Raw genomic sequence first — 16,646 nt, 5'->3', positions numbered from 1 at the left:
CCTTCCAGCCTGGGAGCCCCGCGAAGCCCGTCTCGGCGCTGCTGGGGTGGCGCGGGGCGTCAGCGCAAGGCCGCGGGCGCGCCGCCCGGGCGGGCCAGGCTCCGTCCGCGTTCAGGCCCCGGCCTCCCCAGGGGCTGGCTCCTGCAGCCGACCTCGGGCCAGCCGCCCCGCCAGGCGCGGACCCGGGAGAGGGCCCCTGCGCCCTCGCCGGCCAGCGCTGCTAACGGGCGAGGCCGCGACCCAGGCCGCTTCGCCCCGTTCTCGCCGGCAGGAAGTTCCTCGCACCACGTGGCTCCACGGGTCTCTGGAGGGGCTCCCAGCGGCGAGCTGCGGGGTCAGAGGCTGTCCCCAACAGGCCCACGCGCACGAGAAGGGCCGCCCCGTAGCGCCGCTCCCCGTGAGCAGCGCATGAACTCGGACACCTCGCGGTCTCGAGGCAGAGACCGGCGAGCGCCCCACCCCCACCCCGCAAGTGCGGCCGGACTGGGCGGGGCGCAGCCCCTCTGCCCCGGAAGCGGAAGCGGCGCGTGTCCGGGCCACGGCTCGCACGCATGCGCAGGGCAGACCCGCCGCGTGACCCGGAAGTGCTCGCTGAGGCCCCGCCTCCACCCGCGATCTCGCGTTCTGGGGACTTGCCACTTCCTTTCTCTGCTCGCGCTCGTCGCGTGGAGATAACAGGTAGGCTGCGCGGGTTGGGCTTCAGGCGGGAGCTGCCGGGGCGATTTCTGGAGGCTGGACTCGGCCCGGTGGGGCTCGCGGCTCGGAACGTGCGGGGGCGCCCGGCGGGATCGGGCTGCGCCGCGCGCGGGGCAGGCCTGAGCTCGGTGCCGCGCGTCTGCTCTCTAGGCGGGGCCGCACCATGCAGAACGACGCCGGCGAGTTCGTGGACTTGTACGTGCCGCGGAAGTGGTGAGTGCCCTCGCCCCGCACTCGTGCCCACCCCTGCCCCGCCCTCGCCCCGCACGCGTGCCCCTTCTCCGGTGCGCGCCCCTTGCCCCGCCCGGCAGGCCGCAGCCCTCCCGCTCACCGCGCGCTCTGCACCCGCAGCTCCGCCAGCAACCGCATCATTGGCGCCAAGGACCACGCATCCATCCAGATGAACGTGGCCGAGGTGAGCCGGGGGCGGGCGGGGGAAGCCGGCCCCGCGGGGGCCTCGGGCCGCGCTCCAGGTGGGCTCCCCAAGCTCGCGGTTGTAGGTGCGAGGCCCACCCGCTCTTCTTTTCTTAGGTCGACAAGGTCACAGGCAGGTTCAATGGCCAGTTTAAGACCTACGCTATCTGCGGGGCTATTCGAAGGATGGTGAGCGTTTCGCTGTGCTTTACCATGCGGACTCCCTCCCACCCGGGGCCGCTGTGGGCTCGGACCTGGGCATTTGAGCATGTAGTGGTGGTTCCTGGTTTTTAGGCCAGGATACGTTGTTCGCAGGAGTAGGTTTAGTGGCCGCTTGCTTTTTTCCAGGGTAGAAAAGGGATGATCAAGGGCCCAGAAAATAGGCCCTGCCGGTAACTAGGAGTTCGCTAGTGTCCCAGTTTCCTGTTTGTATCCACTTTCTCTTGGGTAGAAACAGCAGTGGTGGTCCATGTAGGACCTCCTTCTGGCTCCAGTAGCCGTAGTGGAAATATGTTTTGATTTTTTTTTTTGCGGAACCGGGGATTGAACTCAGGCCCTTGCGCTTGCCAGGGAAGCGTTTATTCACTGAGCCATCTCCCCGGCCCTGGAAATGTTCTTAGAGGGCTTGTTTTTCAGGGTGAATCAGATGACTCCATCCTAAGATTGGCCAAGGCGGATGGCATCGTCTCCAAGTAAGCAGAGTTGACACACCTGGGCAGGGTGGTCTGTGGTCACCCCCAGAGCCTTGATTGTAATTTTGCCTTTCATTCCTTGTCGTAGGAACTTTTGAGTGGAGAGAGTTGTGGATGCGGAACGTGTGCTGCAAATAAATGGTCAGAATGTACTTGTGTGGGTTCATTTTGTCCCTGTGGGCATGCCCCTTGGGTCTTGGGGACAGGGCTAGTCCTCCACTGCCTGGGGGACTAGGGTGGTGGTGTCTCTGCTAAGCTGAAAGAAACCAGGTAGTATAGTGCAAAACAGGTTTACTTCAACAAACAAATAGGAATCTACTTGGAAACAGTCCGACAAGTTGGCTTGAACCTTCTGAGGTCAGTCATTTTGCACATGTACGTTCACGACGCAGGGTGCTGGGAAGTAGCACCAGGTCTGGCTTCACGTGGTGGTGGCCCAGCTGGACAGCTCCGACACAGCCCAGGACTTCTGGACTCAGTCTAGAGGATGCCAGCGTCAGGCTGTCGTTTATTAAGTGTTGGCCTTGTGGCAGCAGCTGTCAGATACCACACAGTGGCAGCTCTTGGCTTTACTGGAAAGGACTTAGATACATAAGGACTTCAAACAGACCAGTATCGTAAATGACTAAGTTTTCCTACATAAATAACAAACTGAAGTTACCATTTGTGTTTATCAGCCATTTTCTTGATGGTAACTAGCGTTTAGGGAGTCCTAGGGGAGGTGGCCCCAGAGTAGGCTGTAAACCAGAGCAGCTTGGAGATGGGTCCCGTACAGTGTTGCTGACAAGCGCCCAGGAGACACCAGTTTTGCAGGACAGCCAAGGGAGCATGGCCTGCGTTAAGATCCAATACTGTGTGGTGTACTCCTGGGTGTGCTCAGGAGTTGTGGTGCAGTGCAAGGGAAACTGGCCAGAATGTATATGTGTGCGATACAGCATTACCAGCTTTCACAGTGACACGATGCTGAATTAGATGAGAACAGACCTGGGGCCTGCTCTTGGCTTACGCCGACACCAGAAGCAGTGCTGATGTGGAAGTGCCGAGGGAGCTTTGCTTGGGGGGAGCAAGTGCTGATGCTGGGAGACACTGCTGGGCTTAGGGCCACGCTGCCACATCCAGAGAAGGAGACACCCAGGTGCATCCGTGGGTAAGCTACACCAGGCATCTCAGGCTTACAAGGGCTGGCCACCCAGCTCTCCGTGCTGCCAGTGCTGCACCTGAAGGTTGGCGAAAGTAAGGCGAAGGGAGGGAGATGGCGAGAACTCGGTTCACCACCGCATGATGAAAACCTAAGTCCTGGTGCCAGGCCACTGTCAGGCACATGAAAATGAAACTCCACACTTCAGTAAAACTCAGGAAAATTCTCAGAGATATCCTTGTGTGGTGCACTTCAGAACAAAAGCAGCATCCCTCTCCAAGGAAACAAAGTGCCCAGGCTGCAAAAGTTGCGCAGAAAAGGGCGGTGGGCAAGGTGGGTGGACACACAGGTGCAGTGGCCTGGGCCCGGCCCGCTTCCTGTTGACTGACCCTCTGGGCCTGTGGCCGGGCTAGAACTGCTGGGTGAGGCGTCTATAGTGAGGTAACACTTGGTTCTCGGGAAGATACAAGGCTAGCTCCAGAGCCACGAGGACTGTGAACTCAAATCCAATGAGGTCGCGCCTGTTGAATCGGAATCTTTCTTCCAGCTTCTGCATGGGAGGGGAGAGAGGTTGGACAGGATCAGCCTGGTCTGGGTTCCCCACCTAAGGCATTGGTGTTGGTGTGGAATGCCTCCCCGCCAGTCAGGGCAGCCCTCCCTGTAAGCCTGGCCTTGCTCCTTGGGTGCAGGCACAGAGGGGACCTGGCCTGCCGGGCTTTGCTGTGGGGACCCCACACTTACATCGATAAGTTGCTTTACATCGTTCTTGCGGAGGTCACTGCTGATCTTGGCAGCGAGCAGCACGCAGGCGCCAGCGCACAGCTTGCGGTTCTGTTTGTTGAGCTTGCCCTGTAGCACGAGCTTCTCGAAGTAAACGTAGGCCATGGACACAGTCACGGGCTCCAGGCTGCACTCCTCAGACAGGTTCCGCATTTCCCGCTTCAAACTGATGGGTTGGGTGGATGCCAGGGCCGTGGGCAGAGGCCGTGGCCACGGTTAGTGGTCACCCACCCATAGTGGCTTGACCCATGGCTTTGGGGTGTCGGAGAAGGTGCCACAGCCTTCACGGGACAGCCTGGGACAAGGCCACAGCCGGCACCCGCCTGGCCCATCCTTACCTCCTGATTTTGCTCAGCGTCAGTTTGATGTGTGGGAACTTTTCTCTGAAGGTCTCATTCATGTCCTTCTTGAGGTCCGAGGGCTTCACATACTCTATCACTGTGGTCTGTGACACAAGCAGCAGGTTGGGGGCAGCTCAAGGGCGAGTCTGACCTGGGTCTGTACATGAGAGCTTGCGTGTCTGAGGGTGAGGAGCCTACGAGCTGTAGTCCTTGGCCACAGGTGCCTGATGCCAGGCGCCCAGGGTGGCGGCAGGGGCGTGTGGCTTCTGGCTGGTCCACATGTTGCCAGCGTGTGTGGGCCAGCCCCCACCCTCCTGTCCCTGATGTTCTAAAGTGGGGCAAGGTATCTTCTGGGCTGGCCATCCTGGGCTTTGCGTGCCCAGGCAGCTTGCCCACTGCCCGCGCTGCTGGAGCTGGCACTCGGTGAGGCATTCAGCCTCATGCTGTGGTGGCAGGCCGGCCCTTACCATATAGGAGGCAAAGATGAGGACGCGCTTGTGTTTCCCACAGGGCCACTGTGGGTCATCCAGAAGGTTGGGGTTGTACTCCAGGGTGTCTCCCCCATCGCTCCCTGTAAGGACAGGCAACTCCTGACCCACGAGAACTTCCCTCAGTGAAACTGCTGTAGTCTGACGGAGAGGGGGTGGCCATGGCCTCCCACCCAAGGGCCCAACAGGGAGGTTCCTCTCCACTGCCTGACTCTGGAAGTGCCCAGGGTTGTGTGCAAACCAGAGCTGTTTCTATAGAGAGGCCATGGCCTCTGCCTGGCTAGGCTTTGCAACAGGGCTTCAGGAGTGAATGTGGCTTCCTGGGGCTGGCTGCCACGTGGCTGGCCCTGGCCTGGCCAGTGCTGCTATCTCTCCTCTGGCGTGGTGAAGGCCTGTAGGCCACCTGGGTAAATGGGGAGGCGGGTGCCTACCTAGTTCTGTGCCAGCTGGTGTTGCCTTGGCGGTGGCAGGTTTGTGTCTTGCTCCTGGCAGAGCCCGGGGGATACTGGGCCGAGGCTGGGGCAGTAGGCTGTGGCTGTCGCCCTTGTGTGCAACCAGAGCGTTGGTAGGGTACAGGAACTTTGCATAGGAGACAACCTGTGGAAGCAGCTGTGTCAGGGCTCAGTCCTGCTTCTCTTCCGTGCCGCAGGAAGGCCAGGCTTCCGAGGGTGCCACACAGCCCAGAGCGCCAGGAGGAGCCGTGAGCACCGTGCCACTCGCTCCCGTGGGCTGGGCTTCACGCATCACAGCATCCTGCAGCACCAGCTTCCCACCCTCTGTCTGGGCCTATGCACCAGGACGCTTTCGCTGCCCATGAAGACCCCTGGCCTCAGCCTACCAGCTAGGAGCTGGGCCACACAGTGTGGGAGCCCACGCTGCAGCCTGGGTGGTGCTGCATGTGGTTCACACTCGGGTGCTTTCTCAGGGCTGGCAGCAAGCCCTGCCTTTTGTTTCAGATTAATGTGGAAGGTGCCTTCCCATGTCCCTGTCCATCTGGCCCTGAGCATGCTGGCCGCCTAATGCCCGTGGGCTCCTTGCCTTTCCATCTGCTCCCAATTCAACGCCTTCCAATTCAAAGACCATCTCGGAAGAAACAGACACGCCACCTGATGGATGCCTCTGCTTCTGGCTGTCCACCCTTAGGTCACTGCAATGCACAGGAGGAAGGGGCTGTGGCCTTCTGCCCACTGCTGCAGTGGAAACAGGGTCCACGCTGAGCTGGCAGCTCAGCCCCCGACCATCTGCACCAAAGCGCTTGCCCCGGCCTGCACAGCTCTTCATGACGCAGAACTCGGAGGTGTGCGTCAGGGAGCACCTCGCCGTGAGGACACCGCCTCACTCCTGCCCATTGGAGATGTGACCTGTCCAAACCTGGGGGCGGCAGCACCGTGATGCCACCTGGCACTTACCGTCACTTGCCTGAGCTTGGTTGCTGGGTTCGTAAAACCCCTTACCTGCAGTCACACCCGCAGCAGCTCAGCTCGGAGCCTGAGAACTGGTTGCTTCCCCAGGCAGGAGGACTGTCACTATTTTTATGTATGCCAGGGTCACACACAATGCTGCCCCCCCCCCACAGCCATTTCCTTCTTTCCTAAATTATGCAGGATACTCGACTGTGCCTGTAGCAGGGACAGGAACATCCCAGGGAACCTATATATAGACAGGTTGGACACAAACCACAGCTCTCCAGAGAACAAAGACAGGAAAGCGCTGGAGTCCCACACTCTGGTGGCAGCTAACGTGGGTGGGTGGCACCTCTCCTGCTGGCTCAGCAGGGCCAGGGCCTGGGACAGCTGTGACAGGAACACTCACCTGATCCGCAGGCCTTCTCCATAGGGCAGGACCGAGAAGGCCGCACACAAGGACCGCTTGGCACAGATGAGCACGATCCTGCGAGGAGGGCAGAGGGGGATGGGCAGTGCTGTTTCCAAAGTGCTGGGGGTTTCCCAATCACTACGAGGAGACTCTCAGGCCCAGGAAGCCCAGAGAGGCTGCACGGGGCAGGCCTGGTGGTGACAGCCTTGGGCTGCACTGGGCATGAGCACATGTATCACGTAGGCAGGGTCCTCCCTGCCCCTCTTGTCCCTGGGCACAGCGGCCAGAAGGCTTACTTTGGGACAAGCCCACCCATGAAAGGCTATGCCTTGCTTATAAAAGTGGAGGGCCTGGGGCTGAGGGGCTGTGGCCTGCTTAGAGGTGGGCCTCAGTAGTTCTCAGAAGCGCAGGGCACAGTGTGGTCAGGAAGCACGAAAGGCAGGGGACTCCTTACGTGCTGCTTGGGCAGTGCCTGGGATGCAGGAGCAAGCAGCACCCGTGGCCACAACACGGCTCCTGCCCCCACTGGTTGCAGCTCCACCTGGCCAGGCCCACAGTCCCAGTGCTACGCTGCCTCAGGTCCCTGCTGCAAGGTCCCCTTGGGTTCCTGAGGACAGCCCAGTAGAGTGGGCTCCAGGGAGAGAGGAACACTCGGTGTCCCGTATCACAGCAACTGGCAGTACAGAGGCAAGGGGCAGGGCCTGACCCAGCAGTTCTGGGCAGCTACACACTAGCTGTTAGCTTAGCCTGCTTGTTCTCCCAAGTATGACCAAGCCTCCTTCCTGGACACTTCTCAGGGTAAGCCCATTTCTGTTTCCAGTTTTCCTTTCTTGTGTCCACCTGGTAGCCTTCCTGGGGACTGTGCAGCCATGTGCTTGCAGGGCATGTCAGGGGCCTGCTAGGGTTCAGCAGTACAGGGAGGTGCATGTCTACCTCTCAGTACCCCAGACTCCGCACAGTAGGCTCTGGACACAGCCGCGGCACCTCAGGTCTGGGAGGACCGGCAGCAGGGCCCGGGCCCGGTTACCTGCTGTTCCTTGTGTCATACTGCCTCATGTTCTTGATGAAGTGCGTCTTCTTCAGGCCTTTGTGTCGAGGTGACCCAGACACATGCTTGGCTCTGCGAGGTAAAAAAGGGCCGGTCGCGTTCTGTGGGCCTCTTGGGCTAGTGCTGCCCCAGGCAGGGTGGGGCACGATGCCTACCTCTGTACTGGGGCACAGCCTGCCGTGTCTTCCAGGAACTCCAGAGGGCAGCGCTGCGACGCGACTCGCCTCCTGTAAGGAAAACACAGAGGCTTCAGGACAGTGTCGGTGCCTCACAGCTTGCTCCCTGAGCAAAAGCAGTGCCCTCCAGTGCAGGCCGGGCTGCGGTCGCCTAGCTGTCAGCCCGGGGCCCAGAGGCTGCCGCCCCCGCAGCCCTTGTTGGAAGTGGAAGGAGGTGTCCTTCCTGTCTGCCTTCCCTGTGGCTTTGGCCCCTGCAGGACGGGGCTGCTGTGCACTCAGGGCTGGGTCCTCAGTACCAGGAGGCCAGGAAGTGGGGGCAGAGTTGGGCAGGCTTCTCAAGGCTGAGGAATTAGAGCCTCACACAGCTATACCTCTGCATCAGGGTGACAAACTTGGGTTATTGGTCCCAGGGTCACCACTGCGCCCGTTTACTGTTTACTGACCTCTTGGTCTTCACAGAGTACACATATCTCCCTGGCAAGTCATGCCAACTGCAAGCTATAAAGGCAGCCCCTGGAGGCCGAGGCATCAAGGCCAAGGCCACCGATGGGAAGGCACAGGGGCGCTAGCTCTGCAGCAAACAACTCACCCCACACCTACCGCCCCGGGGAGTCCGAGCCAGGCCGCACTGGAGGAACAGAGACGTGAGGAGCCTGAGCCAGGCTGTACCATGCTGGGCACAAGGACTCCAAGGTGCCTGCCATGTCGTGGGCACTTGGGCTGCACCCAGCCTCTCGGGAGCTTTGGTTTTAAGTTTATTCTCCTATTATTAGACGAGCAGTGCAAAGCTAGACAACTAGAGAAGGAAGCACTCATCTGACTCATCACCCATAATCTCTTCATGGAGACCAGCACTGCTACCTTGCTGGCATAAATCACAGGCACGCCCAGACCGGGGCCAGCCATTTTCCCCAGTACCCACATCTCTTTGTGTCAATCACATCCTGGCCCTGGGGGAGGTGGGACAAACACCCCTGTTCACCTGCACGCTTGCTGATGGCTCTGTGGGGAGACGCCTGGGGTGGCACTGTGGGCCAAGGGCACCTCAAACCCCAGGAGAACTAGGCCCAGCTCAGGAGAGGGGGCTAAGACCTCCCCCAAAGAATGCTACGATACAAGCCACTGCCCTCAGGAACCTCCCGTGGGTACATCTGCTGAGTGGATGGGTGTGTGCAGGAGTAACTTCCACTGGGCACGGCTCGGCTGCCTGCGGGGAGCCCTGACTCAGAACAGTCAACAGAGCTGTGCAGGCAACTCTTGCTCTGTCTTGTAGCAGAGGCCACGGATGCTCATGCTGAGGGCCCCAACGGATTCCAACAATGTAGTTCGTAAGGTCAAAGACCAACATGTGCAATACTGCAGTAACAGGAAAAGCGCCCGTCAGCATAACAGAGATGGAGGGTCCGCAGGTGGTGGTGGTGGCTGAGGCGACTCGATTTCACTAAGCACCTGCTCAGGGCGGGACACAACACTTGGTATGCCCATGCCTTACTCAGCACCAAGGGGCTGTGTGGGGCTGGGACACCAGCCAGTGCCTCAGCATGAGAGGTGGAGAGGGTCTGGGAGCCTAGAGCGTCCTGGGGACTCGGAAAGGAAAGGCCTGCTGATTCAGCGGCCCAGCGAGTCCCAGGAGGGAAGGCCAACGTGGAACTCCACACACGGCCTCCAGAAGCCACCGTTCTCCAAGGCTTGTGGCAACCTGGCTGAGGAGGGATTCAGGAAAAGGGCGAGATTCAGCCTGGTGCTGAGCACAGGCCGTGCTGCGCCTGCTGTGCCCATGACACCTGTCCTGCACTGTCCTGCGAGTAGCTGTCCTCGTCCATCCTTCTAGAAGCTCCCCCAAGCCCCAAGCCTTCATGTTTCCGCCTCCACAGCATGCTACGCCCTGAGCCGCCCAACTGGTGACTGACTGGGCTCACTCACACCCTGAGTAGCTGCAGGGCACAAACAAACCCCTGTGCAGCAAGTGCAGTTTCCTGGAGTCGTCTAGTGGACAAAATACAAACCCTCCAGGCACAAAGGGACATTTGCAATGGCAAGACCCTGAGCTGGGGAAAGGCACAGCCACACTGGACAGACTGCTTCCACCCCGTGGGCTGAGCCTCCAGGCCCTTGCAACAGCACGTGACAGTTCCCAAGAGAAAACAGGTCCCTGCTGCCTACTCATGCTGGGGCACTGTCATGGTTGGGGGCTTTGCAAGGGGAGCAGCACAAAATAGGACACATACTTTATAAGATTATGATGAATCACCCAAAGAATCACATACTAAGTGCAGAAGATCCGTCCACACACTAAAGACCAAAGACTTCAGCTGAGCACCTGGAATCCATGGCAATCTCCTGCGTGAGTCCAGCTGGAGGCCCAGAGCCCACCACAATGTCGCACGCAGGCCCACTTCACGGATCTACGCTGGGAAGGCCCCGGGTCAGTGGTGGAAGCTGCAAAGTCTGTGCCCGCGGGATGGAGGACCTGTGCCAGCAGGCTGAGGGATCTGCGCAGGAGCCAGGACGGGGTGCCCAAGGTAAGAACCAGAGCTTCCCCGAGAGGTGCCACAGCCGTCCTCTGCGACAGTGAGGTCCCGAGATCCTCTGAGGATGAGGACAGCCGAGTTCCCATCAGGACAGCCAATGCGACCCGCTTCTCTAGGAGACAGAGCTTTGCACCATCTTCTCCTCCAGAGCCAGCATGGCTCAAGTGAGGGCCAGGGCTCCCCAGAGTGAGCTGCAGCTCTTCGCAGTGACCATGAGGTCCTGAGCTCCTCTTATAAGAGCAGCCATGTTCTACAGGAAAGCCAGCAGGACAAGGTCCTCCAGCAGCTTCTCCAAACAGCATCCCTAACAGCCTCGCAACAGCTTCTTCAGGTCTGCCTCTTATGCTGCGGGCAACAACCCTGAGGTGGCCCACCACACCCAGCACCACGCTGGTTCAATTCAGCTGGGTGTAACAAGTTGACCACCAGTTGGCAATCCACAACAGGTACCACAGGCTGAATGGTGTCTCATCCCCCAACTTGAGAAATGTGATTGTCTTAGAAAATATGGTCTTTTTTTTTTTTTTTTTTTTTTGCTGAACTGGGGATTGAACTCAGGCCCTTGCGCTTGCCAGGCAAATGCTTATTCTACTGAGCCGGCTCAATATGGTCTTTTTATTCATTTTAGAAGGTCTCATTTTCTAGCACAGCATGGCCTTGAACTTTGATCCTCCTGCCCCAGCCTTCTGAGTGCTGGGATCAGAGACGTGTGCCACCGCATGCGTCCACAGGGATAATTAAGGTAAAAAGGTCACTAGTGCAGGCCGCGTTCCAATCTGGCTGGTGTCTGAATGAGAGGAGATGAGGACACAGACACGCAGAGATGATGCTACGGGACGCACTGGGGACATGCGCCACACCCAAGGAGAGGGTCCTCAAGAACAGGCCAGCCCACACCCTGCGCTTGGGCTTTCAAGCTCAAGCAGTGTGAGAAATAAATGTCTGCCATCTAAGCCCGGTCACACCCACCGTGTTAGGGTGGCCCAGGCAGGCGAATGCCAGGCGCGGAGCGCCACACAGGAAGTCAGGCTGTCCAGTCAGTGACGTGACCCAGGTATGTCAATCTGTTCTCTCTCAGGTTTCAGAATGGCTCTGAGCACCTACTGAGCCACATGGCCCAGGGTGTTAACAACTCTAGCACTCTGGGAAGCCGAGGCAGGAGGGTGGTGAGTTCAAATTCAGCCTGGTAACTTAGCAAGACCTTGTTTCAAAAATTAAAAAAGCTGTGCACATAGCTCAGTGCTAAGGCCGTGGTGGGGCTCAGTCCCTCATATTTAAAGAAAAGGAGCAAGGAGGAGAAAAAGTGGACATGCACAGAGCACTTGGTCTGGAAGACACGCCCACTGACAGCTGCCCAACACGGCTGATGCACTGCACCAGAGGGCAGGGGTCACCATGGCTCTGCAGCTTCTGAGCTGAGTGACCCAAGCCCAGCCCACTCTGTCAGCAGGAGCCCTGCCACCAAGCCTGAGCTGAGTTCCAGGTCCTGTGCCCTGGGCAGGACACCACAGCTCCTTGCTGGGGCTCTGGGTGCTGCCAGGCCAGCTTCCTTGCAGCCCCCTGGTGGGATGCTGGGTCAGAGCGTGGCCTGGCCCCACCAGGCCACCACCATGCGGCAGGACAGGGTGAGGCAGGGAACAAAGCAGCTGCCCCCAGGGTGGAGTCTGCATCCCCAAGGCTGCCTGGCTCTGCCCCAGGGGCCCTCTTGGGCTCATTCCCTTAGGGCAGCACTCTGCAGCTCAGGCAGGGCCAGCACACCTGGGACCGCATCTGTGGGCCCGCAGGGGTGGCAGCGGAAGCCGGGCCCGGGCTGCCGAGGAGGGGCTGCCGCGGCGCTGACCTCCGTTGTCTGGCGTTCTTCTGCATTTTCTGGGTACTCCAGAGACAACTTATCTTCTCGGCAGCTTTGAGTCTGTTCCCAGCTGGCTCACAGATCTTTTCCCTCCTGACTCTCTCTCCTCACACACATTTCATTTGTAAGATCGCTCTGCATAGCTCCAGCAGGCGCGCAGCACCCGCACCCGTTTGCAGGCCAGGGCAGGGGCACAAAGATGTTCAGTAACACGCCGGCGACTGCGCAGCTGCTAGCAGTGGGCCGCTTTCTGTGGCTTGGCTGCGCTGAGGATGGGCTGGGGTCCCCTCGTGTGACCTGCGCTGGCCCTCGTGGGAGAAGCGGCTGTGCTGCTCAGCAGGAGGTAGCATATGGGGTCAGGGCCTCCTAGACACAAGGCAGCACAAAAATTGGCGGGTGTCCTGTGGGGGCCGTGGAGGGCACGAGGCGCCTTCGGGGTGTTCTCTGAGGGGGTGGCTGGTATGGCGTGGCCTGGGGAAAAGCTGAGGCTGCACGCTCACTCTTCACACTCAGCTTGATGTGGGCACCTGCCACCTCAACTGAAAGGCACTAAAAGCAAACAGACCCAAAGGCGAAGTTTGGCTCATTTTCCACTGGGAGTCTGGTAAAGCCAAATTCTGCTGAGTTCAGGACGCCTGTTGGCGTGACACCACTAGGACACATGTGGTGTCGGCCTGAACGCCCTGTGTGGCAGGGGCAGGCGCTGGGCTGCTGGTGTCTGAGTTTTGGGATGGAAGTCAGAGGCTGGGGCAGGGAGGAGGGCAGAGCCACGGTGCCTTCCACAGCCATCTAGCTTGCTAACTTTCCAGGCTCTTCACCATCTAGCTGCAGACAATGGGCAGGCTGAGGCAGGCTCCTCTCTGAGGCTGATGACCACATCACCATGAGGAACCCGGACAGAGAAGGGGCCAAGCAAGCGTGGGTTGGGCTCAGGAGTGGCCAGCTACGGGAAGGCACTGAGACACTGGCGGCAGCGGGCGGCCCCTCCACATGGGACCACACTTGCAGGGTGCATGGCTAGCACGTTCAGCACCGTCAAGTGCGCATGCGTGCTTCCCCTGCCAGGGGCATGGGCAGTGCTCTTGTCTGGCCGGCCACTGTTCCACCTCCTAGTCTGAGCCTTGTGCCTGAAGACCAGAGCCCCTCATCTTGGTCACTTGTCTCCCCTAAGTCCTGGGCAAAGCCAGGGCACCCGGTTCCCTCACTCCTAGCCTCACTCCCCAGGAGGGAGGATTCACAGTGTGAGGACCCCAGGGGGTCCTGGGGCAGGAAGGGGCCTGGCTGCCAGGTCCAGGTCCCAGCCAGGTCCTTGGGTTGCCACAGGGACAGTGTCTCTGGGGGCAAGCGTCAGCTAACCATTCCCAGCTGTTTCCCAGCTGGAGAGAAAAGACACTCCCAATCAGGGCTGTAAACAAACTGGCAGATGCTGGACTGAAATCGGTTTAACCTGGCAGTCTCTGAATACTAAGCAGGACCTTGCTGAGACAGCAGTCTGTCCCTGCAGTTGCAGTCTGGGGGAGCTCTCAGGGCAGAGGTGGGTGGGCGTTGGGCCCCCACCAGCACAGCAACGCCCTTGCCTCACACCCAGTGGTTATCTTCATCTTGATTGATCACATTGGCTGGGACCCTATTTCCAATGAAGGCTCTATTCGCAGGCCTAGGGGTGGATAACCACTGGGTCTTTCTAAGAAGAGAAGGCCGTGAGACAGACCCGGGGTCGGGGCAGCAGGTGGAGACAGGCAGGCCCCAAAGCAGCACAGCCACAAGCCAAGGGATGCCTGTGCTCCCGAGATCTGGAGAGACAGGAAGGGTCCCTACCCTACCCTGGACGATGGCTCTCCCTGCACCCGACACTGGGCTTTTGTCCACCAGAACTGGAGAGAGCAAGTTGCTGCCGTACACTGCCTGGTTTGTGGGCCTTTGTCATGGTGGTCCCAGGAGACTCCAGCAGGCCTACCTCGCAGGAGACAATGGCCCGAAGCACAACAAGAAGCAGGCTTGGTTTCAGAACACCTGCTCCAAACCCAGCTCGAGGAGCCCAAGCTGCAGCTTGTTTGTGGGCATTAATCACAACGTTAGGGGCCGGGGAGATGGCTCAGTGGAATAAGCGCTTCCCTGGCAAGCACAAGGGCCTGAGTTCAATCCCTGGTTCCGGAAAAAAAAAAAAAAATAAATAAATAAATAAATAAATAAATAAATCACAACGTTAAGTGAAAATAATCGGTTCTATGAAGAAAACAAGGACTCCAGTGATTCTCTCACTAGCTTTGCAGAAATGCGGAAAGCCCTACGTGTCAATGCAAACTCCGCTTTGGACTGTGACGTGACCGTTCCCTGGTGGCCCTGCTTGCATGTCTCTGATGCTGTCCTGCACCCTGCTGAGCCCTTGGCATTATTTGACCTCAAGATGGCAGCACTTCCTGTGAGCCCATCCCAGGGGGGGAGACTGTGACTGGGAGAAGCCTGTGGGCTGCTCAAGGTCCCAGAGCTGTGACCTGAACCAAGGTTCAGGGCTGGGCTCTCTGGGCTGGGCTGGACCCCCATGCCATATGCTTCAGGAGCCACCTCCAGGAATTGAGGTGCTCATCCCTAGTCAGCAGATCCTGGAATTCTAAAGTTAGTAGTCAGAAGCTCCTTTTGCCAGAGGAATCCTCTCCCTTGCTTAGTGATGGGGGGGGGGGGGGGGGGGGAGAGAGAGAGAGAGAGAGAGAGAGAGAGAGAGAGAGAGAGAGACACACACACACACTATTGGGCCCCAGACACTCTGAGCCCTGCAACTCAGGCTGGTGGAGCCTGCTTGCCCATCGCAGCAGGGACAATGACTCTGGGAAATCAGAGTAGTACCCTGAACTTGGCGGCACAGTCCCAGGAGGGATGACTTCCAGAAGGTACAGCCATGAGGACAGTAGGAAGGACATCTGAATGGGAACTTGAAGGCAGGCCAAGGAGGAGTGGGTTAGTGACAGTTCCCTGAAGACCAAGGCCAAGGCTGGAGGACAAGGGGACAGGAGCAGCTGCAGCAAGAGGATGAAGGGCACCCACAGCCCACCCAGGGAAGCCAGCAGGGGCACACGCTCTTTCCAGAACAGCTAGGGTGGTGAACCACTACACAGAAGACAGCACTCACACAGAGTGACCAGCTGCCTGCTAGGGAAGCACAGCAAGACGGGGCTGGTGTCCACTCCCTCAATTCTTCCCACCCCAGAGGGCTGCAGGGCAGGCTGCAGGTCTGTTCTCATAGGTCCGGTACACATGGGGGTGGGGGAGAGCACTCACATGTGTGACGGCACAAGGAAGCCTGAGCCTGGCTGGGGTGCGCCTTGGGTCCCCAGGCCTCCTTCTGGAGTCCTGGACCCTGCTCTTCAAAGAAGGGGCTGGACATGCCAAGTGCTTGGTGCCCTGGGGCTATGTTCAGGGGAAAGTGATTCCTAGGCCCCAGGTGGCCCCTCTGACTGTCCTGCAGCAGCGGCCTGGCTAGTTTGCGGGTGAACCTCTTGGAGAAGGGCTCAGGTAGACAGGCCCCCTCTCAGCTGGCCTCAGCTGGGATGGCGATACCCTCAGACACTGAGAAACACGCTGGAAGGGTCCCCAGCCAGACTAGAGGAACTCTTTCACCAGGAGCACCCAGAAGGTTGACTGTGGGACTTCCAGGTACAAAAAGCCCGTCACACCAGTCCCTTCCGGGCACCCCTGCATGCGGCACAGATCCAAGGGCAGCCTGGGCATGGGGTCCCACAGTCACTCCTCAGGCAGAACGCAGTAGGGGACAGGAGGTGACCTAGGGGCAGGGTCACTTGAGGAACAGTGCTCTCTGCAAGAACCCAGGGTAAGTGGCAGGAGGACAGCCTAGAGTGGCAGCCCTGAGATGGGCTGAGGGCTCAGAGAAATAAAATCAGGGCAGAGGAGTACCACAGACCCCAGTCAGGGAGGCCCAAGGGCCTCAGGTGGCCCAGCAGCAGAGGGGTCTGGCTGGGTGCAGAAGCTCTGGGTGGGCAGTGTGAGGGGGACCCCGGGCCGCAGGCTGAGTCACGAGAAGACGGAGTGCGGGGGCACAGAAGGATGTCGGAGTCCTTGGAGGGCACCAACAGGGTGGGCTGGGGAGGGCTGCATCCAGAGCCAACAGGACCTAGGACGCGAGTGGAGACTGAGGGCTGAGGGTGCCCTGAAACCCAGCCTCGGGAGACTTCCCAGGTGAAGAAGCCGCTGGAACCCATGTGCAGGAGCTGACCGCACTGGGAGGACAATGACCACCACACCTAGAGGCTGACAAGGGTCCCAGTCACCCCATCCTAATTCTGTCCCGTTTTTGGACAACGGCCCCAGACACCTCAGTCCCTGGGGTTTAGACTGGTGGCCTCGGAACACCCCAGCTTTGATCCTTGCGTTCCGACCGACAGTCCCCGACCATCCTGACCCGAGTCATGGGGGCTGGCACGCCCCAGGTCACCAACTCCTGCGTCCTGGGCGAGTGCACCCCTGTCACCCCACACCTGCGTTCTGGGCTGCTGGGGCCCGGGTCACCCAGCGCCTGCACCCCGCCTGGATCCGGCCCCTGCCCCACTCACCTCTGGCGCTGGCTGTCCAAGCCGGGGCCAGCGGGCGCCGCCGCGGGGCTCAGCAGGCCCTGGGGCGCGGGCCGGGAGCACAGCCCGGGGAGGCCGGCGGGGGGCACCGG

At 59.6% G+C, this 16,646-nt stretch overlaps 2 protein-coding genes across 3 annotated transcripts; one reads left to right on the top strand and one right to left on the bottom strand.

The window, feature by feature from the left end:
- Positions 1–568: 568 nt before the first annotated feature.
- Rps21 (ribosomal protein S21) lies at positions 569–1,954 on the top strand. 2 transcript variants are annotated; one of them, XM_004644166.2, is made up of 6 exons: positions 569–678; positions 847–909; positions 1,048–1,111; positions 1,228–1,299; positions 1,747–1,802; positions 1,891–1,954. In XM_004644166.2, exons 2-6 carry the CDS (start codon positions 860–862, stop codon positions 1,898–1,900), a joined length of 252 nt encoding a protein of 83 aa, XP_004644223.2. In that variant the 5' UTR covers positions 569–678; positions 847–859; the 3' UTR covers positions 1,901–1,954. The 2 variants fall into 2 exon arrangements, with proteins under 2 accessions (XP_004644223.2, XP_023560064.1); XM_023704296.1 differs by having other exon boundaries at positions 1,681–1,802.
- A 122-nt stretch (positions 1,955–2,076) lies between these two features.
- Positions 2,077–16,646, bottom strand: Cables2 (Cdk5 and Abl enzyme substrate 2; the record flags this gene model as incomplete). Its single annotated transcript, XM_004644198.2, has 10 exons — positions 2,077–3,490; positions 3,682–3,886; positions 4,059–4,165; positions 4,529–4,632; positions 4,981–5,146; positions 5,588–5,696; positions 6,362–6,439; positions 7,392–7,484; positions 7,568–7,639; positions 16,537–16,646. Coding segments are annotated over 10 exons (1,185 nt in total), but the record flags the coding sequence as incomplete, so codon positions are not given.

Source organism: Octodon degus, unplaced genomic scaffold, assembly GCF_000260255.1.
Source record: "Octodon degus isolate 3935 unplaced genomic scaffold, OctDeg1.0 scaffold00194, whole genome shotgun sequence".
Classification (NCBI taxonomy): Eukaryota; Metazoa; Chordata; class Mammalia; order Rodentia; family Octodontidae; genus Octodon; species Octodon degus.
The sequence above is the reverse complement of the archived record's forward strand: the minus strand, read 5'-3'. Positions and strand labels throughout refer to the sequence as shown.

What these genes read in the sequence shown, in the direction of transcription:
- Rps21 (XM_023704296.1), top strand. Translation starts at nt 860, where the DNA reads ATGCAGAACGACGCCGGCGAGTTCGTGGACTTGTACGTGCCGCGGAAG. An exon ending in TTGTACGTGCCGCGGAAGTG is followed by an intron (nt 910 to 1,047) that starts GTGAGTGCCCTC and finishes CTGCACCCGCAG; the next exon opens with CTCCGCCAGCAACCGCATCA. An exon ending in GCGGGGCTATTCGAAGGATG is followed by an intron (nt 1,300 to 1,680) that starts GTGAGCGTTTCG and finishes TGCGCTTGCCAG; the next exon opens with GGAAGCGTTTATTCACTGAG.